This window comes from Podarcis raffonei, chromosome 3 (genome assembly GCF_027172205.1).
Source record: "Podarcis raffonei isolate rPodRaf1 chromosome 3, rPodRaf1.pri, whole genome shotgun sequence".
Lineage (NCBI taxonomy): Eukaryota > Metazoa > Chordata > Lepidosauria > Squamata > Lacertidae > Podarcis > Podarcis raffonei.
The window spans coordinates 5,417,447-5,440,768 of record NC_070604.1 but is presented as its reverse complement, the minus strand read 5'-3'; the positions used below and the strand labels follow the sequence as shown (position 1 = coordinate 5,440,768).

The 23,322-nt window shown below is 46.7% G+C and overlaps 1 protein-coding gene across 2 annotated transcripts; it reads right to left on the bottom strand.

Moving 5' to 3' along the window:
- Window positions 1-263: 263 nt before the first annotated feature.
- Window positions 264-20,499, bottom strand: LOC128409897 (cytochrome P450 2K6-like). 2 transcript variants are annotated; one of them, XM_053380422.1, is made up of 10 exons: window positions 20,249-20,499; window positions 19,476-19,691; window positions 10,777-10,939; window positions 10,160-10,309; window positions 8,530-8,690; window positions 7,829-8,002; window positions 7,533-7,674; window positions 6,868-7,052; window positions 1,689-1,830; window positions 264-689 (listed from the first exon to the last, which is right to left on the bottom strand). In XM_053380422.1, the coding sequence occupies exons 2-10, from the start codon at window positions 19,656-19,658 to the stop codon at window positions 502-504; spliced, it is 1,488 nt and encodes a 495-aa protein (XP_053236397.1). In that variant the 5' UTR covers window positions 19,659-19,691; window positions 20,249-20,499; the 3' UTR covers window positions 264-501. The 2 variants fall into 2 exon arrangements, with proteins under 2 accessions (XP_053236397.1, XP_053236396.1); XM_053380421.1 differs by lacking the exon at window positions 20,249-20,499 and having other exon boundaries at window positions 19,476-20,027.
- Window positions 20,500-23,322: the final 2,823 nt, after the last annotated feature.

The window sequence follows — 23,322 nt, the reverse complement described above, 5'->3', positions numbered from 1 at the left end:
GGAAAGACTTAATCTATTTTTTTACCTGTAGACTTGCTATAACTGTGGCCGTCAGTTAAAATCTGAGCCTCTTGATCAGAGTGGGGAGAAACACCTGCATTTGACTACTCCTTTTTGACCATCCATCACTTAAATCTTTGTTTTTAAAGTGCCCTTCACTTAGAACCACGTGATGACACAATAAAATACACAAGGAATGAAGTGGCTTGACACAAAATATACAGATTTCAATGTTAGTAGGTAATTTTTTTCTGAACAGAATCAAGTAAATTTCAAAATTTAATTCCTATGCTGAACTAAAGCACTACAATTAACACGGAATCGTATTTACTACAAACATTAAGCAGAACATAAGTGTGCAACACTTAAGTTTTGTGACACATCATGGGCCAATCCGACTGGAAGTCTACTGAACCAAAATGTCCATGGTTAATAAGGGTGTTTAAAAAGCGGTTTGCATTGCACACACAGGGAGGATAAGCAACCCATGAACTTTGTGTCTTATGAACGTGGCAGAGCACAGAGTTGGTGGGGCATGGGTGGTGTTGTGAACCCAACAGCAGGGGTAAAATCCAGGTCATCTTCAGATGTTCCAGGAGGTAGCTGGAATGTGAATCTCTGCAGGAGGCTTGTAAAGAAGAGGAAGAGCTCCATTTTGGCAAGATTCTCACCTAAACATGCTCTCCGACCTGTAAGGAAGCGCAAGCAGGATTGAAACTGGGTTCATGGCTTACTTAACAACATTTTATTGGTTACTGTTTGAAATTTCATAATGATGCCATTCTAAAATGCAACAAGAATGAACACTAATCTTGAAGAACTGCATGTTCTCCAAGTGTCCCAATTCTCCAGTGCCAGTCCCACAATGCATGCTCTGCTGCTGAGCTTGGGGAGAAGGATGAGGCAGCGCTTGCCCCTCCGTAGCGGCTGCTGGAGGAGAGGATGTGGCCTCTTTCTAAAATGTGTTTATTGGTGTGTGTTTTTCCTTTTGTAAATCTACCAAAGGAATCAAATCAGATTGGGGCTAAGGGGTTTTCTCAGGACAGTGGAGGGTGCAAGTCGTGAGTCCTGTTGGTTTAGAAATGCCGGCACTCGACCTTCTTCTGAAAATAAATGCTCTGCGGGGGGCAGGGGACCACAAATGGTCTTTTGAGGAGGGTGAGTTGGATGGGTATGAAAAATGTCCTGATTTTCATCTGAGGAATGTTGGCAAGTATGCAAAAGATGAACTCCAAGCAAGAAGCATTCTACAGGGCTGAAAACCAAGGGGAGCGGATGTTTTTCAGCCCACGGTCTGAGAGTTTCTTGTACCCTAATCCTCCAAACAGCCTGTATCCATTCTCCACCACAGCAAGCAGGTGGCATTATCATAGATCAATGGCACATTCCGGCCAGGCAAAAGATACGAGGGGAACACAGAGCAGGTCCACTGAAAGGCAAGGCCTGGGGGAAGTTCTGAGGGTGGTTAGAGAGCCTTGAAGAGTCCCATTTGGCCACTGGCCCAGAAGCTGCCCTACTGAAAATGAATGATGTTGCGTATCTTATTGCAGTTCTAAATGACAGATATAAGTACTCCAAAGTTTGGGATTTTGTCTTCCATCCAAGTTTTATTTTATGTTAATATACTTAGGATGGCCTGTTCATCAAGCTCACATTGGATATGTATAAATAGACAGAAAATGAGTTACCTGCAGAGAAAGGCATGAATGCATCTCTCTTTATGAACTTTCCTTCAGAGTCAAGAAAGTGTTCCGGATAAAATTGGTATGGCTTTTCGCACTGAGTTTCATCGTGCAGCACGGAGGTCAGTAGTGGCATGATGTGAGTCCCCTGCAAAGGAAAAGCAAGAGTTATTTTAACAATGGATATGGCCTGTCAAGCAAATCATTATGGTATAGTCCTCAATGTCTTTTTTTAAAAAAGCAAGAAACAATCTGCATTATAAACCAGAGATTATATACCATTAGCTCCTTAAACAGTCATAATAATAATAATAATAATAATAATAATAATAATAATAATAATAATTTATTTATACCCCGCCCATCTGGCTGAGTTTCCCCAGCCACTGGGCGGCTCCCAATCAAGTATTAAAAACAATACAGCCTTAAATATTAAAAACTTCCCTTCATATGTCTTTTGAAGATAGGGTAGCTACTTATTTCCTTCACATCTGAAGGGAGGGTGTTCCACAGGGTGGGCGCCACTACCGAGAAGGCCCTCTGTCTGGTTCCCTGTAACCTTACTTCTCGCAATGAGGGAACTGCCAGAAGGCCCTCGGCGCTGGATCTCAGTGTCCGGGCTGAACGATGGGGGTGGAGATGCTCCTTCAGGTATACAGGACCGAGGCCGTTTAGGGCTTTAAAGGTCAGCACCAACACTTTGAATTGTGCTCAGAAACGTACTGGGAGCCAATGCAGATCTCTCAGAACCCGTGTTATGTGGTCCCGGCGGCCACTCCCAGTCACCAGTCTAGCTGCCACATTCTGGATTAATTGCAGTTTCCGGGTCACCTTCAAAGGTAGCCCCACGTATGTTGGGTTGAAATAACAACAGACAGGTAGCGAGTGTCATCTGGGAGGCATCTCTCGAGCAAGTCTCGAGGAGCCTCTTTTATTGAATATTACAGCATTGCCACATATGTGCTTATTGCTGATTGGTTAACACAAGTACAAAGCAAAAGGTTGCATATAGGCATTAATCACCAATAGATTAAAGGCTGGGAAAGGGAACACAGAATTGGACAGGCGTGAAAACCTCCTTATTAAACTTTTACTAGTGATTGATATAGCATTCATCCGTAGATGTGGTCAACTATGCATTAAGAACAAACAGGTCAGGTACGAACTCAATGTGAACTGAACATTCTAGGAATGTTTCAGCTTAGAACGGTTTGCGCAGCATCATATGCAGAAGCGAAGCTTTTCTTCATCTCCTCCTTTCTTTTTTATTTAAAAGTGAGTGGGACAAAAATACTTCGGGATACATGGTTTGCCAGCGCATACCCGAAATAAGTCTTCCCACCGATGTTGTTATGTGATTTCAGGGTGAATGGGACAAAAAATACTTCGGGATACGTGGTTTGCCAGCGCATGCCCGAAATAAGTCTGCCCACATCTCCCCTAATGTTTACTGTTGGTGCTGCCATTTCGCAAAGTAGGCAGCGATGATTTTATTGGGTGGCTGAGGAGGATAAAAACACTGAGACCAAAGGCGTATGAGACCAGGGATGCATTGGATGAAGCAACATAGCAAAATTAATATACATATTATGATAATAACATATTGAAAAAGATTGCGAAGCCAATTCAGATTTGGCAACCACCCAGTGAGCCACTGGGTAAACGAATCCCAGAGGCCAGAAAGTCCAACGTCCTGTTTGATGTGATGTGTGAGATTTTGCAAATGAGAAATTTGCTTTTGAATAGCTTTAGAATTGTCAGTAATATTGAAACAGCACATGTCATCCACTTGTTCATAACCATAATGATGAAGCATCAGCAAATAATCTATCGCGGCAAGATTCTGTAAGAGTCCATGCTGGAGTTCACTCTGTTCTTTATTCAAAAGGTGAAGAGCTTGTGAGGTAAAGTTCAGAGCTTTTGCTGAGGAGCAAGCTAAAGAGTTAATATTCCTGCTATTCCGTACAGCCAATCCAGGGACTCCTAAGAGAGAGACAGCTAGAGAAATATATTCAGATCTGCTAGGGAGAGAAACAAAATCATCACAATCATTCGTCAATTCCACAGAGCGGCGATATCGCGACCGGGACAAATGATGCTTTTTGGGTAATATGATAGACAAACGGCTTAAGCAGCAAGGTGTGCCATGGCTAATATTTGCTGGAATATAATTGAATGTGTAGCCTGGGCACGACCAGAACCAGCCTTCAGGCAGCTCTGTATATTTATATATATAGGAAATATTTACATAATCAGAGCAGTTAAAATTATCCTTGCCCATTTTCACACAGTTGGTTTTTGTGCAATTGATCATACGGGCGCAAGTGATATTAAAAGAGGCCACGTATGGGGTCAACAAATCAATGGCCAGAGATGGGCGCCGGCGAATTTGGTTACCGCAGTTATGGTAACCGGAATAACCAAGGGTGAGGAGAGAATCATTTTGGGGTAAGGATGAATAAAACCAGGTATCATTTTGCAAATCGAGAGGGTCATGGCAAACAGAGATAAGGCAGGAGCCAAGGATTTCACCTATTGATACCTGCTGAGTTAAGCAAAAAGATGAAACATTGAGGGTTTTTGCAAAAGATTCCCACACATTTATTGGTGTGGGATCACCGCTATTAGGAGCGGAAGCAGAAAGGGGCAAAAACAAAACATATTTAGGGCGCTGTACAACTGATTGCAATGCCTTCTTGCAGTCGGTGTTTGCATTTTCAAAAGCCAATTTTTTCATCAATTCATTTTGGGCTGTAGTGTTATAAACCTGCCTAGTGACTGATTCTTTCAATCTATCTATAAATTGATGGTAGGGCTCCGAATGTTGTTGCTTAATATTAACAAAGGAGCTCAGTGGTTGCCCTGAGACAGGGACTTTCCGAAAGGCGCGTTGCACACAGGTCGCAGTGCGACTGAAATGCAAAGGTGTCAGTGTCGCCTGGGCTGTTATATTATCATACGGACCAGTGCCATAAAGTTGATTGGCTGTATGCTGTGGATCAGCCAGGGCTGCTGCATTATGCTTAAATTCACTTTCAAAAACTACATATTGTGCTGGAGATAAAAGCATGTGCATCAAATCTTTCCAATCTTGGGGTAGCATTGTGTAACCGCTTGCTATCCCCTCCAGCATCCCTATCACATAGGAGGATTTTAAGCCAGAATCAGTAATGGCTCTCCTTAGTTCCCTTATAACAGAATAAGGAAGCACCCCGTACATTACCTGTTGCTGCGCAGTGCCTGGATTGGTATAGGAGATAGGGAAAGCAGATGGCATTTCCCCAGCCCATCCAGCCTCTTCCTCTAAGGACAGGAGCCCTTTCTGCCTAGCTAAAGAAAGCACGGCATGCACAGCTCCTGTAGGAGAGCACGCAGGGGCTGGGGCAGGCGAAGGAGGGATGGGGGGGTGGATGTGGGCTGAGGCGTAGGGAGGGGCTGGCAAGGTTGCGATGGAGGTAAAATCTTGGGGTAAGGTGGGGGATTGTCTGCAACTGGCAAAAGAGCAGGTGCCGTCGGGGGCTGAGATGCCTGAGGTCCTAATCTAGCGACGGCGTCTGCACACTTCTGCCAAGTGAGCAGACAATGAATCGGTGCCCTCGGTTCTGCAAAAAGGGCTTTTCCGATCTTTTGCCAAGCCTCTGACCATAAAGACCCTGATTCCGGATACCAGGGGCACTGGCAAGCAATCTCACATAACAATTGTTCAATTTCATTCAAAGAAATATGAGCACCCGCCACCCGCTGTCTAACGAGATGGAGCAACTCCTTGGCATGCTGCTGCTGGAATTTTGTCAATTCCCCCCCCATACTCATGAAGTAGCGCACTGAGACTTTTCCAGTCGAGTGAAATACAGGGGCTGGCTGCGTAAGGGATCTGGCACGTTGGAGTCACCAGATGTTGGGTTGAAATAACGACAGACAGGTAGCGAGTGTCATCTGGGAGGCATCTCTCGAGCAAGTCTCGAGGAGCCTCTTTTATTGAATATTACAGCATTGCCACATATGTGCTTATTGCTGATTGGTTAACACAAGTACAAAGCAAAAGGTTGCATATAGGCATTAATCACTGATAGATTAAAGGCTGGGAAAGGGAACACAGAATTAGACAGGCATGAAAACCTCCTTATTAAACTTTTACTAGTGATTGATATAGCATTCATCCGTAGATGTGGTCAACTATGCATTAAGAACAGGTCAGGTACAAACTCAATGTGAACTGAACATTCTAGGAATGTTTCAGCTTAGAACGGTTTGCGCAGCATCATATGCAGAAGCGAAGCTTTCCTTCACACGTAGAGCGCGTTGCAGTAGTCCAAGCGGGAGATAACTAGAGCATGCACCACTCTGGTGATACAGTCTGTGGGCAAGTAGGGTCTTAGCCTGCGTACCAGGTGGAGCTGGTAGACAGCTGCCCTGGACACAGAATTAACCTGCGCCTCCATGGACAGCTGTGAGTCCGAAATGACTCCCAGGCTGCGCACCTGGTCCTTCAGGGACACAGTTACCCCATTCAGGACCAGGGAACCCCCACCCAACCGCCTGCACCCTGTCCCCCAAAAACAGTACTTCTGTCTTGTCAGGATTCAACCTCAATCTGTTAGCCGCCATCCATCCTCCAACCGCCTCCAGACACTCACACAGGACCTTCACCGCCTTCACTGGTTCCGATTTGAAAGAGAGGTAGAGTTGGGTATCATCTGCATATTGATTAACAGCCAGCCCAAACCCCCTGATGATCTCTCCCAGCAGCTTCATATAGATATTAAAAAGCATGGGGGAGAGGACGGAACCCCTGAGGCACCCCACAAGTGAGAGCCCAGGGGTCTGAACACTCATCCCCCAACACCACTTTCTGGACACGGCCCAGTAGGAAGGAGCGGAACCATCGTATAACAGTGCCCCAAGCTCCCAGCCCCTCTAGACGGTCCAGAAGGATGTTATGGTTGATGGTGTCAAAGGCCGCTGAGAGATCCAGCAGAACTGGACTGGACTGAGAGAATAGTTGACTGAGCCCCCAGGGAACTGGGGCTCCAACAGGGGCCCCCAGGGGGGCAATGGCCCCCTACTTTACAAGGAGGTCAGTGGGGCCTGCTCCTAGGGTTAGCCTAAAGTGTAATGTCCTACTTAGTGGAGAAATCAATCGCAGTCAGCTGAGCAAAGAATGCAGTTTAATCAAAGTGATTACCTTTGGAATGAAGTAGCCTTTGAGGGTAACATCCACAGTGGTTGCATGTGGCAGATTTGTTGGGCTAACGTCAGAAAATCTCTGGATCTCATGGATCACTGCATCTACATATGGCATTTTCGTTCGGTGCTCAATCCTTGGTTGAGAAGATCCAACTACCTTTGCAATTTCTTCTTGGACCTTATCTGGGGGCAGTAGAGCAGGATTTTTTGTGTTAAAATAAACTCATTGGTGTTTTTTTTTGCCCCCAAATGCCAAACTCAAAAGCATATGTTTGCCACCAACTCATATCTTCAGATTTCCTGGAGTAACTGACAGCTAATTATGCAATTGGACTGTACAATCTCACAACATAATGCAAAGTTGTGGAAGATGCCATTCACCTGAGAATTTTAGTGGAAATACACAATTTGCTTATATAGCAAAAGAAACATGCATGCTTGATTACACCCAACATTAGGGGGGCTGACATGTTTGATGTCACACAGTGAAACTAGGCCCACCAAGGCCCACCCGGTTGTGGAATATTGAGGAGGGCCACCCCCCTCATTGAAAATTGTGGGGCTCAGCCCCCTGGCTTCCTGGGCCCCCAGATAGTTATGTATAACTGCAATCAAGATATGCTAGCTAGAGTAATGGAAGCCAACCCAATGAAAAGCACTCACTCTGAATTTCAGGATATTTCATCATTAGTAACAGTCCCCAGCGCAGTGTGGTAGCAGTGGTCTCTGTGCCAGCAGAAAATAAGTTACTCACAACTGCTTTTAAGTTTTCATTGTGGAAATATCCATTCGGCTTGTCCTTCTCCTTGGGTGTAAAAAGAAATATATATACGGCTATAACAAGAGTATATTAGTATATTAGACACCAGCTTACATGGAAATATATTTTTAAAATGTGAAAATTTCAACTTTTGACAATATCAAAAAACATTATTGGCGGGCTTAAACGACTCCATTACCTCTTGCTGTCTCAGAAGAAATGAATCAATGAAGCTCCTTTGGTCATTTTCATCCAGATCTCTGAGGTGTTGTATGAAGGTGGCATTTATGAAGGCCTGGATCTCATCTCTGTTGTGAAGGAGAGTCTTATGAGCTCCCAAAAGCGAGCCAAGAGCAGGAAATATATTATACAGCTGTAAGGATAAAATACAACAAAGAGAAAAGCCCAGTGCTTAATTCTCAGGTGGTACTCCAAATATCTCATCTTCCACAGAGGAATAAACAATGACACAGAACAAAAATGTACTTGGGTTGGAGCAACGTTGAGTAAATATCCCTTAGAGGCCAAGGCTGGAGGCCATTTTCTTATGTGCTGTTGTAGTTATGTAGTTGTAGTTTATTTGTGGATTAGCAGTTTGATCAGATGTGGACAAACCCCTAGACAGAGGTCAACCAGAAGTGGCCAGGGGCATCAATACTGTATACAAAAAGTCAATTATGGTTTAAGTTATCTAGCTATTATATTTTAAGCAGAATATCCAATTATATGAAAGAAAATAATAAATGGGGGGAAGACTGCTTTTTTAAAATGGTCTGAAAGCGACTCATATTTCTCAAAATGAGTTTTGCAGTGAATCCTGAAATATGGAGTTGCACACATCTTGAGTTTTGTGAGAATACAACCAACTATTTCTTTTCCATTTGAAAAAGCTTAGATTACCATGACAGAGGGGCTTCCAAAAAGCCGGATATTTTCATTGACCATCTTTAGAAGTTTTCTAAATGTGGAGTCTTCATATTCAAATCGCTTGTTTAGTAGGATGGATGCTATGATATTGGCAGCAGCGGCATTAATAATTGTGGTGGCTTCAAATGGTTGTCCTATACATAAATATTAAACAATGCTCAGATGAAATACCAAGTAGAATTGCTCTTCTCTGCCTTAGGTTCCCAGTGTCAGCCTACTGATGTACAGAGCACATTTATCTTAGAAACTGATCTACGTTCTGGTGTACTTGAAGATATCTGAGTTAAGAAACACTAAAAAGAGTCATGGGCAGTATATACCTAAGCAGAGGTCTTCATCCTTTTTGAGTCCATAACTCCCTTGACCAGCTACATTCTTTCTGTGGTTTTCCTGTGGGGCTAATGCACTCCAAGCCTCAGGAGCCAGTTATGTCACCCCTTGCCTGCAGAGCCGGCGGCCTCTCACCCTTTTCCAAACACCCTCTCTCATGAAGTGTTCCCTCAGCCTCTTCTCCTCTCCGCTCTCCGTGGGATTCCTCTAGGCAGCCGCCACAGCCACCCCTGGTCTCTGAGCCACCCCCTGCCCCAAAGAGAGGTGCCTCCTCATGCTGCCCCACAAGGGCCTAGGAAGACAATGCCCCAGCCTTAGTGGCCTGACGGAGACTGGATGAAGGTGAATGTGAAGCCAGCATCTTTACATGCCTTGGGAGGCAGCAGTGGTAGCAGTGGGCGCCACCAGGCCTGAATGGGGAAAAGGCTTCCTTCGGCACTGTACACTCAGCTCCCAGGCAGGCCTTGCACACAGCAAGCACAATAAAGGCCAGTGCAGTGCCTGCCTGCCCAGCCTCCCACTTGCCTGTCCATTACCAACATCAAGGGCTCGTGGACTGGCTGAACCACATCAGCTCCTGGGAACCAGCACCCCCTGGCCAGCCACAAAGGCACCTTTCACTTGGGGAACTTGTAGCCAGGGCTGCTGCAACAAACAGCTGTGCAAGCCTTTGGGAGGCAGAGATGCGAGAGGGAATCATAGAAGGAAGGACAGGAAAGAGGGACAGAGGCCAGCATTACCTCACACTGACCTGAACACTGCACATTGGTTACTTCTTCACAGGGAATCCTGGTTACTATACAGTGGTGCCTCGCAAGACGAAATTAATTCGTTCTGCAAGTTTTGTCGTCTTGCGATTTTTTCGTCTTGCGAAGCACGGTGTAGGGAAAGTTTTGGAAAAGCTTCAAAAATCACCAAAGTCTTTAAAAACCTCAAAATAGGCTACCACACCGCGTTCTATGAGTTGCTCCTCAAAGTCAAGTCGCAACTGTATTAACGGTGTTAAGAAAAAGGAAACAAACTTGCAAGACGTTTCCGCCTTGCGAAGCAAGCCCATAGGGAAAATCGTCTTGCGAAGCAGCTCAAAAAACAAAAACCCCTTTCGTCTAGCGAGTTTTTTGTCTTGCGAGGCATTCGTCTTGCGAGGTACCACTGTAGTTCTGAGAGTTAGCAATATTGTGGGCATTGTGGGCATTGTGGTACAACACAATATTGTGGGCATCTAATGTAGTGTTGTTTTGCCCTGGAGCAGTAGAGGGAAACACTAACCCACCTTGGTAAGATTCAAATGTCTTAATCAGGACACTGCATTCTTCCACAATTCTGTCCTCTATGGACCTTTTCCCCATGCCATAGTCCCGTAATGTGCTTAGTGCAAACCGCCGCATCGCTTTCCAGTTTTCACCATGTGAAAAAACAACACCTGAAGAGCAGAGATCAAGTTTCAAGTTATCATGGCTAAAATAATATGTTTTGGCTTATCTCACCCTTCTTCTGTGGAACTGAGGATGCCTCTCAGCTGGTCCCTCTTCCGGTCTCTGATAGGACACACACGCTGCAGAACTTCAGCAATATCCCTATGGGTTGTACCCTCAGAACACGATTGCACAGGGGGTTCTCCAGTTTACGGCCCTTCAGATGGAATGGCACATTATCTTATGACCAGATTCTCCTATTCCCCCAACACTACTCTTTTGCTGCCAGTGACAAAGACATCTGACATTATCCATCCAATGGCTGCAGCTACACTGGTCGATTGGCAGGCTGTCCTCCAAGCTATAATTGAAACTAACAATCAGTTCTATGAACCTTTTGGGACAGATTCTATATTGCTATGATAACTAAGTTTCACAAACAGCACAAGCTATTATACAGAAGGAAAGGCCTCACCAAAGCCCCTTGTAAACTCCTCAAAAATTGGGATGAGGGGTCTCTCTGCAAAAGTGTCCGCCTGATTCACCAGAGCCTCCTTGACTGTCTCATACCCTGTCAGCACCACCATTTTCTGGAATCCCATTTGGATGCGGAAGATGGGGCCGTGTTCTTTTGACAACTGGAGTTCAATGACCAAAAGAGAGAAACATCAAATAAATCCCCCTAAACATACATACATACATACATACATACATACATACATACTGTCACAGATCTGAAATGAAAACTGATTTCATTTACATGGTATAATTTGTCAACTTTAAATGTCTAAGCACTGCCCAAAGCCACTCCCGAATTTAGGAGGGGGGGGTGTTGCGGGCTCATGACCCCGCCCACACGCAATCTCGCGGGGCTGGTGTCAGCCCCGCGGGAACCAGGGATTCCCTCTTATTATGCATCTCCTGCAGCCTCAGCCAATCGGCTGGCAGCAGGGGCGGGCCGACCTAGGGGCACTTAAGGTCGGGGCAGCCCTTGGCTCGCCCCTTTTCCTCCTTCGCAGCAGCTGTGTTTTCAGCTGACGAGCTGTTTGTTTGCCCTAGCCACGTGGCGTTATTATTTATCTAAGGTTCATCAGCTCACTGCTGTAAGCAGCCCGCTGAGCAGCTGACTGCACATTGCTGTAAGCCGGGTTATAAGCGATCGCCTGTGAACCCCCTCCCCCATTTGAAACTGCAGCGGTGTGTGTGTGTTGCCCGGGTTTTACTCTGACCCTTCTTTTGCTTGCCCCCCCCCCCAGCCTCTCTCTCGCTGTTAAATTGTATTTGGTTGTGGGGTTTTCGTGAAGTCAGGCTGCTTCTGCCTCAGTAGGCTTAATTACTTGAAGAGCCCATTATTCCATTAATATTTGGGGAGCCAAACCCCCTTCGTCTTTCCCTCCCCCTCCCTTACTCAGTTATCCCTATCCCACTGGTAGAATTGCATTCTGTCGCCATAGAAATATTGCTTGTTTGCAAGTGACTCATTCTGTTGCCATAGTAGCAGCTGCTGCCGAAGGGCAAAAAGCACAGTAGTTAACGAGCGATAGTTAAGGGCTTTGTTCTTAAGCCTTCTCCTTTGTAAGAGGCAGCGTTTCCCCAGGCAGCATCTCCTGAGTTAATCTTTGTCCTTTGTCCTTAGCGGCTCAAGCAATTGCCAGGCTGATTTACATTGTTGCTCAGCAGCTGTGGTATTCATAGCCTCCCCCCCCCCGATTCAAAGGACAACAGGAAGCATTGTGGCTTAAAGCCAACATTGATTGAGTTCTGCCCTTTTTGTTTGGGGAGCTCCAGGGGCTAGTTGCCTTGTCTTTACCCTTATCGCTGGAGCCCCAGGTCTGCCTATTGCCTGCCTGCCTGCTGCTGCTCACTTTATTCCAGTGTTCTCCAGCTGGGGGAGTTTTGCTGTCTGACAATTGATATTAGGAAACTGTGGCAGTGATAGTGGAATATTAACCACTCAGCAATTGATTATTGTACAGAGACAGTATATTAAATAGTTGCATAGTGACATTAAAACAACAGTGATAGCAATTTTAACACAATTCAGATTTCTTTAATAGAATCACTGGCAGTTAAATTGGCTATTGGAAACATTTGATACTTCAAAAAACTATTGGTGATACTTGAATATTATCAGTTAAGAATTACTCAGCTTTACATTATTTAGCAGGTATCGTAAACATATATATATATATATATATATATATATATATATATATATATATAAAATTATATAATAATAACAGTAATAATAATAAAGAGAGATAAATAGATAAATAAATAACTCACATTGATAGTTAGGTAGATAGATAGACAGATAATTAGATAGATAATCAAATCCTTGCAGTCAGGCGTACACTCATTTCATATTTTGGGGGTGAACATGTCAAACAGGGACAATGCTCAAACACCCCAGTCGGGCGGTGCTCTAGTGCCTGTTGGGCCCTGTAACCCCCAAGCCCTGGCCCAATTGTTCTCGGCGCTGCAATCATTTTACGCGCAATGCAACCCTCCAGTCGCCTCAACGGCTACCATACTAGAGGTATCCCAGGATTGTATACCCGACACCCCTCCCAGTCAGCAGGGCCAGGCGGGTCCCTCTTCAGTTACGTCACCGCAAGCGAGCACGTCACAGCAGGGCATCAATAGGCCCCAGACACGTTTGCAAACCGCACGCGCGCAGAGTTCTAAGTCTAGTGCCCAGAAGGCCAAGGCCGGTGCTCAGAAGTCTAAGGCCGGCACACAGAAGGCCAAACCATCTCGGACCACCCCTTCTAACGCAAGCCAGGGGGCAATTGGTGTTCCTAGTGTTTTTCAGAATACTCCTGCCCAGCACAGCTCGTCGGAAGGGTCTTCTTCGGATGATGAGTTGCCACCCCAGCAGGCAGCGTCAACTTCTAAAGATCCAGCCCCGCAGGACAGTAGCTCCCGCGGAGGGAAGCGGAAGGCGAAGAGGAAACATGTGTCTAAGAAGAGCAGGAGAAGAGACCCATCTGATTCCGAGGATGAGACAGGTACGTCTTCTTCAGAGGGGGATAGTGACACGCCCATGGAGACTTACTGGGGGGAAGGGGAGGAGACAGGCGCCCCCCTGTGGGTCCATGAGAGGCGGGCCAATTCTCATCGAAAAACCTTTAATGGTACTCTCGAATGGAAAGATGGGGCGCTGGTGGAGGATGTGAAAGTGTCTACTCACTTATCCACTGATTTTATATTGGGTAATCACCTTTCCAAGAGGAAAAGGGATAAGATTCTGAATGGTGATTTCATAGATATGTTCACGTTGCTCCCGCCAGCACAAATAAAAGGAAAAGGCGAGAAAAAGAGGTATTATGGTAAAAAAAGATACAGGACACCTCGCGCGGAGCGTACATTCGAGAACTGGCTCAATGGATACCAGGTATTCATGGGAATAGTGGTAGGATGTTATCCAAAACGCGGCTTGCACCTTGCATCTTATCTGGCGCATGTTAGAAGGGCTCGTGAGTTGGCGGGAGATGAGGCTGCTATATCGTACGATGAGGATTTCCGTAGGAATGCCTCGCTTTTGTCCTCAACGCGCTGGGATCAGAGGGATAATAACTACTGGATGGAGCATGTGGGGCCTAACATCGAGAAGAAAGCTCATGACCAAGCAAAACCTGGTAAGGTGGATGCCAAGCGCCGGGGGCAATGCTGGGACTTCAATAAAGGGGCCTGCCAGCGCATCTCTTGTAAGTACTTGCACGAATGCAACAAATGCTTAGGCAACCACCCAGCTAGTAACTGCTACAAGGGTAGTCAACAGCCTTTCGAGGCGGCAGGGGTCACCTCCACCAGGGAAGCCGGGGTGTCCCCTCTGGTTCTTCAGGATCTGTCCAAGGGGCATCAGGGAATCGCTTCTAATCGGTCCCTCCTGTTAGCTCACTCTCCAATTAAGCTTCAACCCCTAAGAGCGCTATTAAATTTATACCCTAATAGACAGGCAGCCATTCTTTTAGGGGAAGGGTTTTCTCAAGGGTTCAGAATTCCAGTGGTTTTCACCCCCAATTCCAGTTGCCCCCCCCATCAAAAGTCAGTCTTAGAGAGACCCGACATCGCACTAAAAAAGATCCAGAAAGAAATCCTAGCCGGGAGGGTAGCTGGTCCATTCCAGGAGCCTCCTATTGAGCAGCTGCATATTTCACCGCTCGGTATTGTCCCAAAAAAGGCCCCCGGGGAATTCCGGATGATTCACAACCTTTCCTACCCCAAGGGAGCTTCAGTTAATGATGCTATCCCCCAGGAGCTATGCACAGTGAAGTACGCATCTTTCGATCAGGCGGTGAAGTTGGTCCGGAGATTCGGTAGGGGCGCTTTTCTGGCCAAATGTGACATCGAATCCGCATTTCGCCTTCTCCCAGTTCACCCTGAGGACTATCGCTGGTTAGGTTTCAAATTCCAGGGCGCTTATTTCATCGATAAAGCGATGCCTATGGGGTGCTCAATCGCTTGCGCCGCTTTTGAGACCTTCAGCACCTTCCTGGAATGGGCGCTTAAATTTAAAACCGGTTCTGAGGGGGTGGGCCATTACTTGGATGACTTTATTTTGGTCGCAAGTAATGCCGAGGACTGCTTGGCCTTGCTACAGGCCTTCAAGTCCTTGGCCGAGGAACTGGGCGTCCCGTTAGCAAGCGGGAAGACAGAGGGCCCGGTCACCACTTTGACGTACTTGGGTATCGAGCTTGATACAGTTGCCCAAACGTCTCGCCTGCCTAACGAGAAATTGCTGGCCCTAAAAGAGCTTATTTCACAGATGCTGCCCCTGAAGAAAGTGACCCTTAGACAAATTCAATCACTCTTGGGTCATCTCAACTTCGCGTGCCGGGTAGTCTCACCTGGTCGCCCCTTTTGTGGACGGTTGGCTAAACTTTCAGCAGGCCTTCGGTCACCTCATCATAGGGTGCGCCTCTCAAAGGCAGTAAAATCAGATCTCCAAGTGTGGTTGCAATTCTTAGATGGCTATAATGGTATTTCACTTTGGCAAGATAACATGGCCTTGCAAGCTGACTTCCAGGTGCACTCAGACGCAGCAGGTTCCTTGGGATTCGGCGTCTACTTCAAAGGTCAGTGGTGTGCACAACGTTGGCCCTCGTCCTGGCAGGGTAAGCCCATACTGCGTGATTTAACATTCTTAGAATTCTTCCCTATCGTGGTGGTGATTCACATATGGGCTGAACAATTTAAAGACCACAGGGTTTGCTTTTGGACAGACAACCAGGCGGTGGTGTCTGTCCTAAACAAGCAATCCTCTCACTCCCCCAGGGTGGCGTCGCTGTTGCGTTATTTTGTTCTTTCCTGCCTTCGGCTAAACCTATATGCCTCTGCCAGATTTGTCCCAGGTATAGATAACAACATTGTGGACGCTCTATCTCGTTTCCAGATGGATCGCTTTCGCTCCTTGGCACCGGATGCACTGCAGCTGCCGCAGCCGTTTCCGGAACATCTCTGGAGTATTGGCAACGAGAAGCAATAAAGGGAGTATTGTCATCAGTAGCACCCTCAACCCTAAGGTCCTATAATAAGGCGTGGTTGGATTTCACATCATTTCGCCAAAAAAAAGGGCTATTCAAGCCAGGCAGGCCCCCGTCTGAATCAGAGGTCATCGAATATCTTGTCCACCTCCGTGACTTAGGTCGAGCCCCCAAAACCCTCAACATTCACTCCGCAGCAATATCATTCTTCTCCAAAGCTTTGTTCTCAGCTGACCCCTGTGCGCACTTCGTGGTGCGGAAGATGCTGGAGGGCTGGCGCAGGTCGCGGCCTACTGGCCCCGACAGCAGAAGACCCATAACTTATGACTTGCTCTGGGAGATACGTAAGAAGCTTAGGGACATCTGCTGGTCCAGGTATGAGGCCAAGTTATTTTCCACAGCGTTTTCCTTTGCCTTCTTTGGGGCCTTACGCATTGGCGAGGTGGTCTGTGAAGAAGTACCGGTTAGTAGCAATAGGGGGCTCTTGTTGGAGGATGTATCTTTGTCTAGTTCAGAGGTAATCTTGAGGATACGTAGCTCAAAGACCGATCAGCTTGGTAGAGGGGCCTTAATCCGCTTGCAGGCAACTCAGAAAGCTGGCCCCTGCCCGGTAAAGGACGCAAGGAAGTTTTTGGGCATAAGATCAAAAGTAAGTGGCCCTTTCTTCATACACGCCGATGGCTCCCGCCTGTCAAAACATCAGTTTACAAGGGTTTTGCGCAAGGCGATCGCGGCCATTGGGCTTCCACCTGAGGAGTTTGCTGCACATTCTTTCCGCATCGGGGCTGCGACCACTGCTGTCCACATGGGTTTACCGGCGGAGAGGATAATGGACATGGGACGGTGGAAGTCGAGAACGTACAAGGGATACATCCGCAAATCACGCTAACTTCCCCTTCCACAGCATTCCCCCTGACCCAGCTCTCCTATTCTCTTCTTTCAGGTGTCGGGGCAGTACGTCTCTGGATCATTGGCCACAGTATTGTTCACTGGGCAAGACTTCGGGCGGTCACCAGGGGCTGGTGCGGTGACCTGCAACTCCCCAACAATGTCAAATTGTCTTGGATTACACGGCGGGGAATGCGTTGGGAAGAGTTCCTCCCGGCAGTATCAAATAGAATTGCAGTTGAAGGCCCACCCGATGCGCTGGTCATCCAACTGGGCGAGAATGACCTGGCCTACAGAAAAGGGGTGGACTTGATGTGGAACATGGTCAATGACCTGGAGGAGTTGCGGGCTTCATATTCAAACATTACAATAATCTGGTCATCTTTGCTGGAGAGGCGCTACTGGCGGGACGCCGCAAATCCTGTGGCTGTGAATAGAGCCAGGAGGATCCTCGAGCGCTCGGTGGCGCGTAGAGTGGCTGCGATGGGTGGGCGGGTCATTGAGCACCCATGCATCCAGTTTAGCAAGGAAGCACTCTATCGCGGGGATGGCGTGCATCTCTCTGATGCGGGAAATGATATTTGGCTGGCCGATATTTGTCAGGGTATCAGGGATTGGTTACAGGTCTGAGGGTATTGGCGGCGAGCCTGGCTCGGGTGGCGGTTAGGCATTGGCCGGGGTATTGTTATGCAAATGAGATCGGGGGGGAGGAACGCCATCACCTCCCCCACTTCTTGAAGGGTAGTTCGTTAAAGGACTCCGAGGGGCGTCGCCTCGTCCGAAACCTACGGAGGCTAGGGCCTAAAGCGCGCTCCCGAGCGGTAACCCCTCGGGGAGCGCCTAGGGATGTGCATCTCGGGGGCTCCCCCTGCTGGTGTTTAACCCTTCCCGGTTAGAACCGGATAGTCTGTTAGGGCCAATGCCTAAGCCAATACCGCTCTTTCCTGTAATCAATAAAGTTGTGGCCATTCTTCGCCCATTAACCTAAATTCTGGTGTCCTGTGTCTTTATTTACTCCATTTGTGGGAGGGGGAGGGAATAGCCACGCAAAGCCACTCCCGAATTTAGGAGGGGGGGGGTGTTGCGGGCTCATGACCCCGCCCACACGCAATCTCGCGGGGCTGGTGTCAGCCCCGCGGGAACCAGGGATTCCCTCTTATTATGCATCTCCTGCAGCCTCAGCCAATCGGCTGGCAGCAGGGGCGGGCCGACCTAGGGGCACTTAAGGTCGGGGCAGCCCTTGGCTCGCCCCTTTTCCTCCTTCGCAGCAGCTGTGTTTTCCCACCCACCCGCCCTTTAGGTTAGCATTCAGACTTTGCTATGGGCTTTGGCTGGTCGCCGCAAGGGGCCTGGTAGGAGTTTTTCCATTTGGCTAATTGGCGGGAATTTTGAAGCCACTTGGTTTTTTCGCCTACCTCGTAGCAAACGTCACAACTTCTTGGTCTTGGCGGTTAGGCATTGGCCGGGGTATTGTTATGCAAATGAGATCGGGGGGGAGGAACGCCATCACCTCCCCCACTTCTTGAAGGGTAGTTCGTTAAAGGACTCCGAGGGGCGTCGCCTCGTCCGAAACCTACGGAGGCTAGGGCCTAAAGCGCGCTCCCGAGCGGTAACCCCTCGGGGAGCGCCTAGGGATGTGCATCTCGGGGGCTCCCCCTGCTGGTGTTTAACCCTTCCCGGTTAGAACCGGATAGTCTGTTAGGGCCAATGCCTAAGCCAATACCGCTCTTTCCTGTAATCAATAAAGTTGTGGCCATTCTTCGCCCATTAACCTAAATTCTGGTGTCCTGTGTCTTTATTTACTCCATTTGTGGGAGGGGGAGGGAATAGCCACGCAACATGTGGGTGCCTTTAGGACTTGGAGCAACCTCAAATTATTAAGAAGAAAGTGCAGTAGGATGGCAAATTCTGCAGGTCCTTTATTTTATTTGGCGGAAACCGAAAGCAATTAAAGCTGTGAATTTTCCTTCCTTAACAAATGGAAAGTTAGAATCATAGAATTGTAGGCTCCTCTGTTTCCCCGGGGGAGTGCCAGTGCTTTCCAATATTGCCTTTAGCTAAAATTACACTGGAGACTTTATCTAAGGTAAAGGTAAAGGTACCCCTGCCCGTACGGGCCAGTCGTGTCCGACTCTAGGGTTGCGCGCTCATCTCTCTTAAGAGGCCGGGAGCCAGCGCTGTCCGAAGACACGTGGCCAGTGTGACGAAGCTGCTCTGACGAGCCAGCACCAGCGCAGCACACGGAAATGCCAACTTAATCTAGACTTAATCTAGATTTAATCTAATGCAAATTTTTTCACCTGTGCAAAGAATCCTGGGAACTGTGGGTGTTGCGAAGAGACGAACATTCTCAATAAGAACATAATTTTAGACATAAAAAAAAATCATACATAGGCACACTTAAAAGCCCACATTCAGCAGTATAAATGCTTTGTTTTGTTTCACGTTAGATGATTGTGAAAACTTGACTGGATTCTAAGAGCGTATTTAGAAGTGCTGACTTCACATTGACAAGTTTAATAATTTTGCAGCTAATTTTTGCACATAAGGCTGGTTGTGGCATTCCTAGTCCCCTCCTCCAGTGACGCAGTCCCTCCACTGCACAGATCAGCTATCAGCCTAAACCATAACAGCAGTCACACACAAGAAGGAAGAAAACAACAACGAATAAGCCATACTTGACAGAGTTTTATCATTTTTGCATATCTGCATGTATGAGATGGAACACTGACATCTACCTGGCCTGAAAACATCCACAGAGTCTTTGCCTTGCTGCAGAAAGAACAGAAAATGTTACCTTTAACATTGTTCTGTAAGGTCTCTTCAGATCCATCATGTGGAGATTCCCAACAAGTGGTAAAGGTGTAGGACCTGGTGGGAGATTTTTGGAGCTCCTATTCCAGAAACTGCCCCATTTCCAAATGAATATAATTGTAAGGATGAGCAGGCATAATGCTGGAATCTGTTCAGTCCAATCCATTTCTTTTCAGTGAGCAAATTTCTGAAGCGATTACTGTGAAAGTCACAACATCGTTTGATCAAGGACAATGTCCGCTGGCTGAAATGAGCAGTAAATACTAGGCACTGTCTCTAATGAATCATTTCATTCAATGGAATACCTTCCACTTTCCCCCAGACTTCACTGCAGTCTACACTTGATGATTTAGCTTTCCCTTTAAAGGTACGGTAAAGGACCCCTGGATGGTTAAGTCCAGTCAAAGGCGACTATGGGGTTGTGGCACTCATCTCGCTTTCAGGCTGAGGGAGCTGGCATTTGTCCACAGACAGTTTTCTGGGTCATGTAGCCAGCAGGACTAAACTGCTACTGGTGCACAGAGGACCATGACAAGTGCCAGAGTGCATGGAGATGCTGTTTATCTTCCCTCCGCAGTGGTACCTATTTATCTACTTGCACTGGCATGCTTTTGAGCCGCTAGGTTGGCAGGAGTTGGGACAGAGGAATGGGAGCTCACCCTGTTATGGGGATTCGAACTGCTGAACTTCGAATCAGCAAGCCCAAGAGACTCAGTGGTTTAGACCACAGCGCCACCCGCATCCCTCTATACTTACTTGAGCAGGGGTGTTTTCTTCCCGAAATGAAAACATCATTCAGCCGGTTCAACTTCTTTTGAATACTTGGGAGGTCCAATGTTCAGGCTTAAAACAACATTATAGAATCACAGAACTGGAGAGTTGGAAGGAAACCAAACAACTGTTAAGAAATCCTCTTGTGTAATTATTGAACTAGTGAGAAATTTTTGAGATAGTCTCAGAATCTGCTGAACTCCTTCTTTACAAATATTCTGCTATTCGGCATGTGTGTGTAGCTAGTTTAGTTAATTAATATACTGGTGCCAGCAACATAGGGAGATGTTCTTGGGGAAATACTGCACAAATATTTTGGTGTGTGTGTGTGGAAGAGTGTGCAATTTTCTGCGCTATGCAGCATGGCCCTCTTCTGTCAGTCATCTCTGGAACTATTTGCTCCATAGACAAACTTGTGTGATATACTTCCTCTTGGCTTGTGCAACATTGTGGTTTAGCTGATGATGATGTATTTTATTTACAGTTGCTCTTGATCCATAAGGTCCCTGGGCAGATTACAGCCATTTAAAGCACATGCTGTTCTGCATCTGGTGGCAGGAGGCTCAGGTGTTGACAGGCGGTTTCCACGGTATCAGAGCAGGTACAGTGGTACCTCAGGTTAAGTACTTAATTGGTTCTGAAAGTCCGTTCTTAACCTGAAGCGTTCTTAACTTGAAGCGCACTTTCCCATTGAAAATAATGGAAAGTGGATTGATCCGTTCCAGACGATGAAAAAAACCCCTAAAACAGCAATTTAACACGAATTTTACCAACGAGACCATTGATCCAAAAAATGAAGGCAATAATCAATTTACAGCACTATAAAATAAATAAGACAGTATTTTAATGGGAAAAAAATTAACTGATGATAGTCAGTTTGAATGGTTTTTTTTTATCAATTTCTACAGTCACACAATCAAGCAATAGCTGAACTGGGTTCCTCACAGTCACAAAAACAAGTCACAAATATGAAATCACAAGCCACAGTCACAAAAGCGAATGAAGAACAAGTCACGTCAAAAAATCGAAAAAGCCAGACAACCAAAATGAAAAAAAAGCAAAAACAAAACTTCCAACTATAATTTCTGTGTTGTGTGGGTGCTCAGGACTCAACAGCTGGCAGACTCAACAGGAAGCCTCTGATTAGCAGCGAGGGACTCAATTAACAAACGAAACACACTCAACAGGAACCAGACGATGAAAAGCGACCCCCCAAACAGCAATTTTGCATAAATTTTACTATCTAACGAGGCCATTGACCAAAAAATTGAAATCAATAAAACAGTACATAATGAAAATGTGATTTTTTCCTTACCTGCGCTGATGATAGTCCTTGTTTGGATGGGGGCTCAGGGTCCTCTTCCACAATCACAATTGGCTTGGCTCCCGGCATTCGTGGAGGCCTCGGAGAGCTCACATGGCTGGAGGCCAATTTTTGAGCGTCCGTAGGCCGCAGGGATGTTGGGACTTGGCAGCGGCGAGGCCTCTGAGAGCTCAGAAAACTCATGTCTGGGTTAAAATTATTTGTAACCCGACAAAACGTAACTTGAAGCATTCGTAACCCGAGGTACCACTGAAATTCTAGTGGGCCCAGGGAGGAATATATTTGTTAAGAGTCCAGTGAGGAATACTTCAGTAGAAATTTCAGCATTTGGACCATCTTATTGAGTGTTTCTGACCGTAGGATCTCACCCAGTAGTTCCTTCAGCTTTTTGAAATCAGCCTTAGCTACTTGTGTACGCAGATTAAACATTTGTTGAATGTAACATGTGAAGATTGCTACATTCTCAAATTAGAGTAAATGTTTGTATCTGCCTTTTAAGGTGAGGAACAACATGCTACACTTGAGGGGACTGTTTGAGATGTGGGCAGACGTGGATTCCCCACTGACAGGAATTGGTAGGGGAGTGCAAACCCTGGATTTGAAGAGCCCACTCGCTCCGCATGAGGGGGCTTCACAGATAAGTTGCTTGTATAAAAAACTATTTTTAGGTCTCTGCAGCTTGTACCGTTGTTGTATTTCCCAAGTGAAACCATTATCACTAGCTCCTATTTGGACATTTAACTGGGAATATGATGCTTCGAGGTACTTGAAGGCATTTGTTAACATGTGAATACAAGAAACCAGTTTTGTCGGTTGATCTCTATGCCCAAAGCAGAGGCACCAACTTGTGCCCAAGATGTGACATCATGATGTCGGGAGAGATATGACAAGAGACTGCAAGATGGACCTGAGCCCTATTTATTTATTTCATAACATTTACACGCCACTTGGCTGTAAATAAATAAAAAGTGGGCAGGTATCATGGACTGGCTGTGATGGGAGGCAGCAGCTGGGAAACCCCCGGAGGGAGAAGGTTCAGAGCCGGGGCACTGGTGGTGGGATGAGTGGTCAGTGGGAGAAGAGGGAGCTGACTGGGAGGAGGAGGTGTTGGAAGCTGAAGAGGTAACAGGGTTTCGTGAGCGGGAAGAAGCTGGGGCAGAGAGCAGTTCAGACAGGAGAGGAAGGGGCCAGGAGACAGAGATGACGCAGCCTGCCTCATCCAGGGAGTTTCCCCCTCCTGCTGCGACCAGCTCCCTTCTCCCTGGTCACCCAGAACATGGAGAGAAATGAAGACGGCAAAGTCGTGAGATGCAAGGTGATGGAGCTGTAGGAGGAGCCTTAGAGGGCAGTGGGAAGGTGGAGCCTTCAGTCCTCATAAGCTGGCAGGAGCTGGAGGCAGGAGTAGGTCAGCAACAAAAACACCACCAGTGCCGGGGAAGTTAACTCTTTATTCAAAGAAAGCAAAATAGGGCAGCCCTAGTGATCACAGCATCTCCCACCCAGTTTTTCCATACCCACCCCAATTTTTAAAAGAGGATTTTTACACAGAAAGTTTTTAATGTTCTTAATCAAATTCCTGATGTAAATTTTAAAAACCAGTGGAATTTATCATTGCTCTTTTCACATGGAAAGACTTAATCTATTTTGTTACCTGTAGACTTGCTATACCTGTGACCCTCAGTTAAAATCTGAGCCTCTTGATCAGAGTGGGGAGAAACACCTGCATTTGACAACT

Coding starts and splice junctions, on each gene's coding strand:
- LOC128409897 (XM_053380422.1), bottom strand. CDS start 19,658: ATGGATTGGACTGAACAGATTCCAGCATTATGCCTGCTCATCCTTACA. Junction 8,003..8,529: donor TTGGAAGCCCCTCTGTCATG/GTAATCTAAGCT, acceptor TTATCCTTACAG/CTGTATAATATATTTCCTGC. Junction 1,831..6,867: donor AAGGCTACTTCATTCCAAAG/GTAATCACTTTG, acceptor TTTCCTTTGCAG/GGGACTCACATCATGCCACT.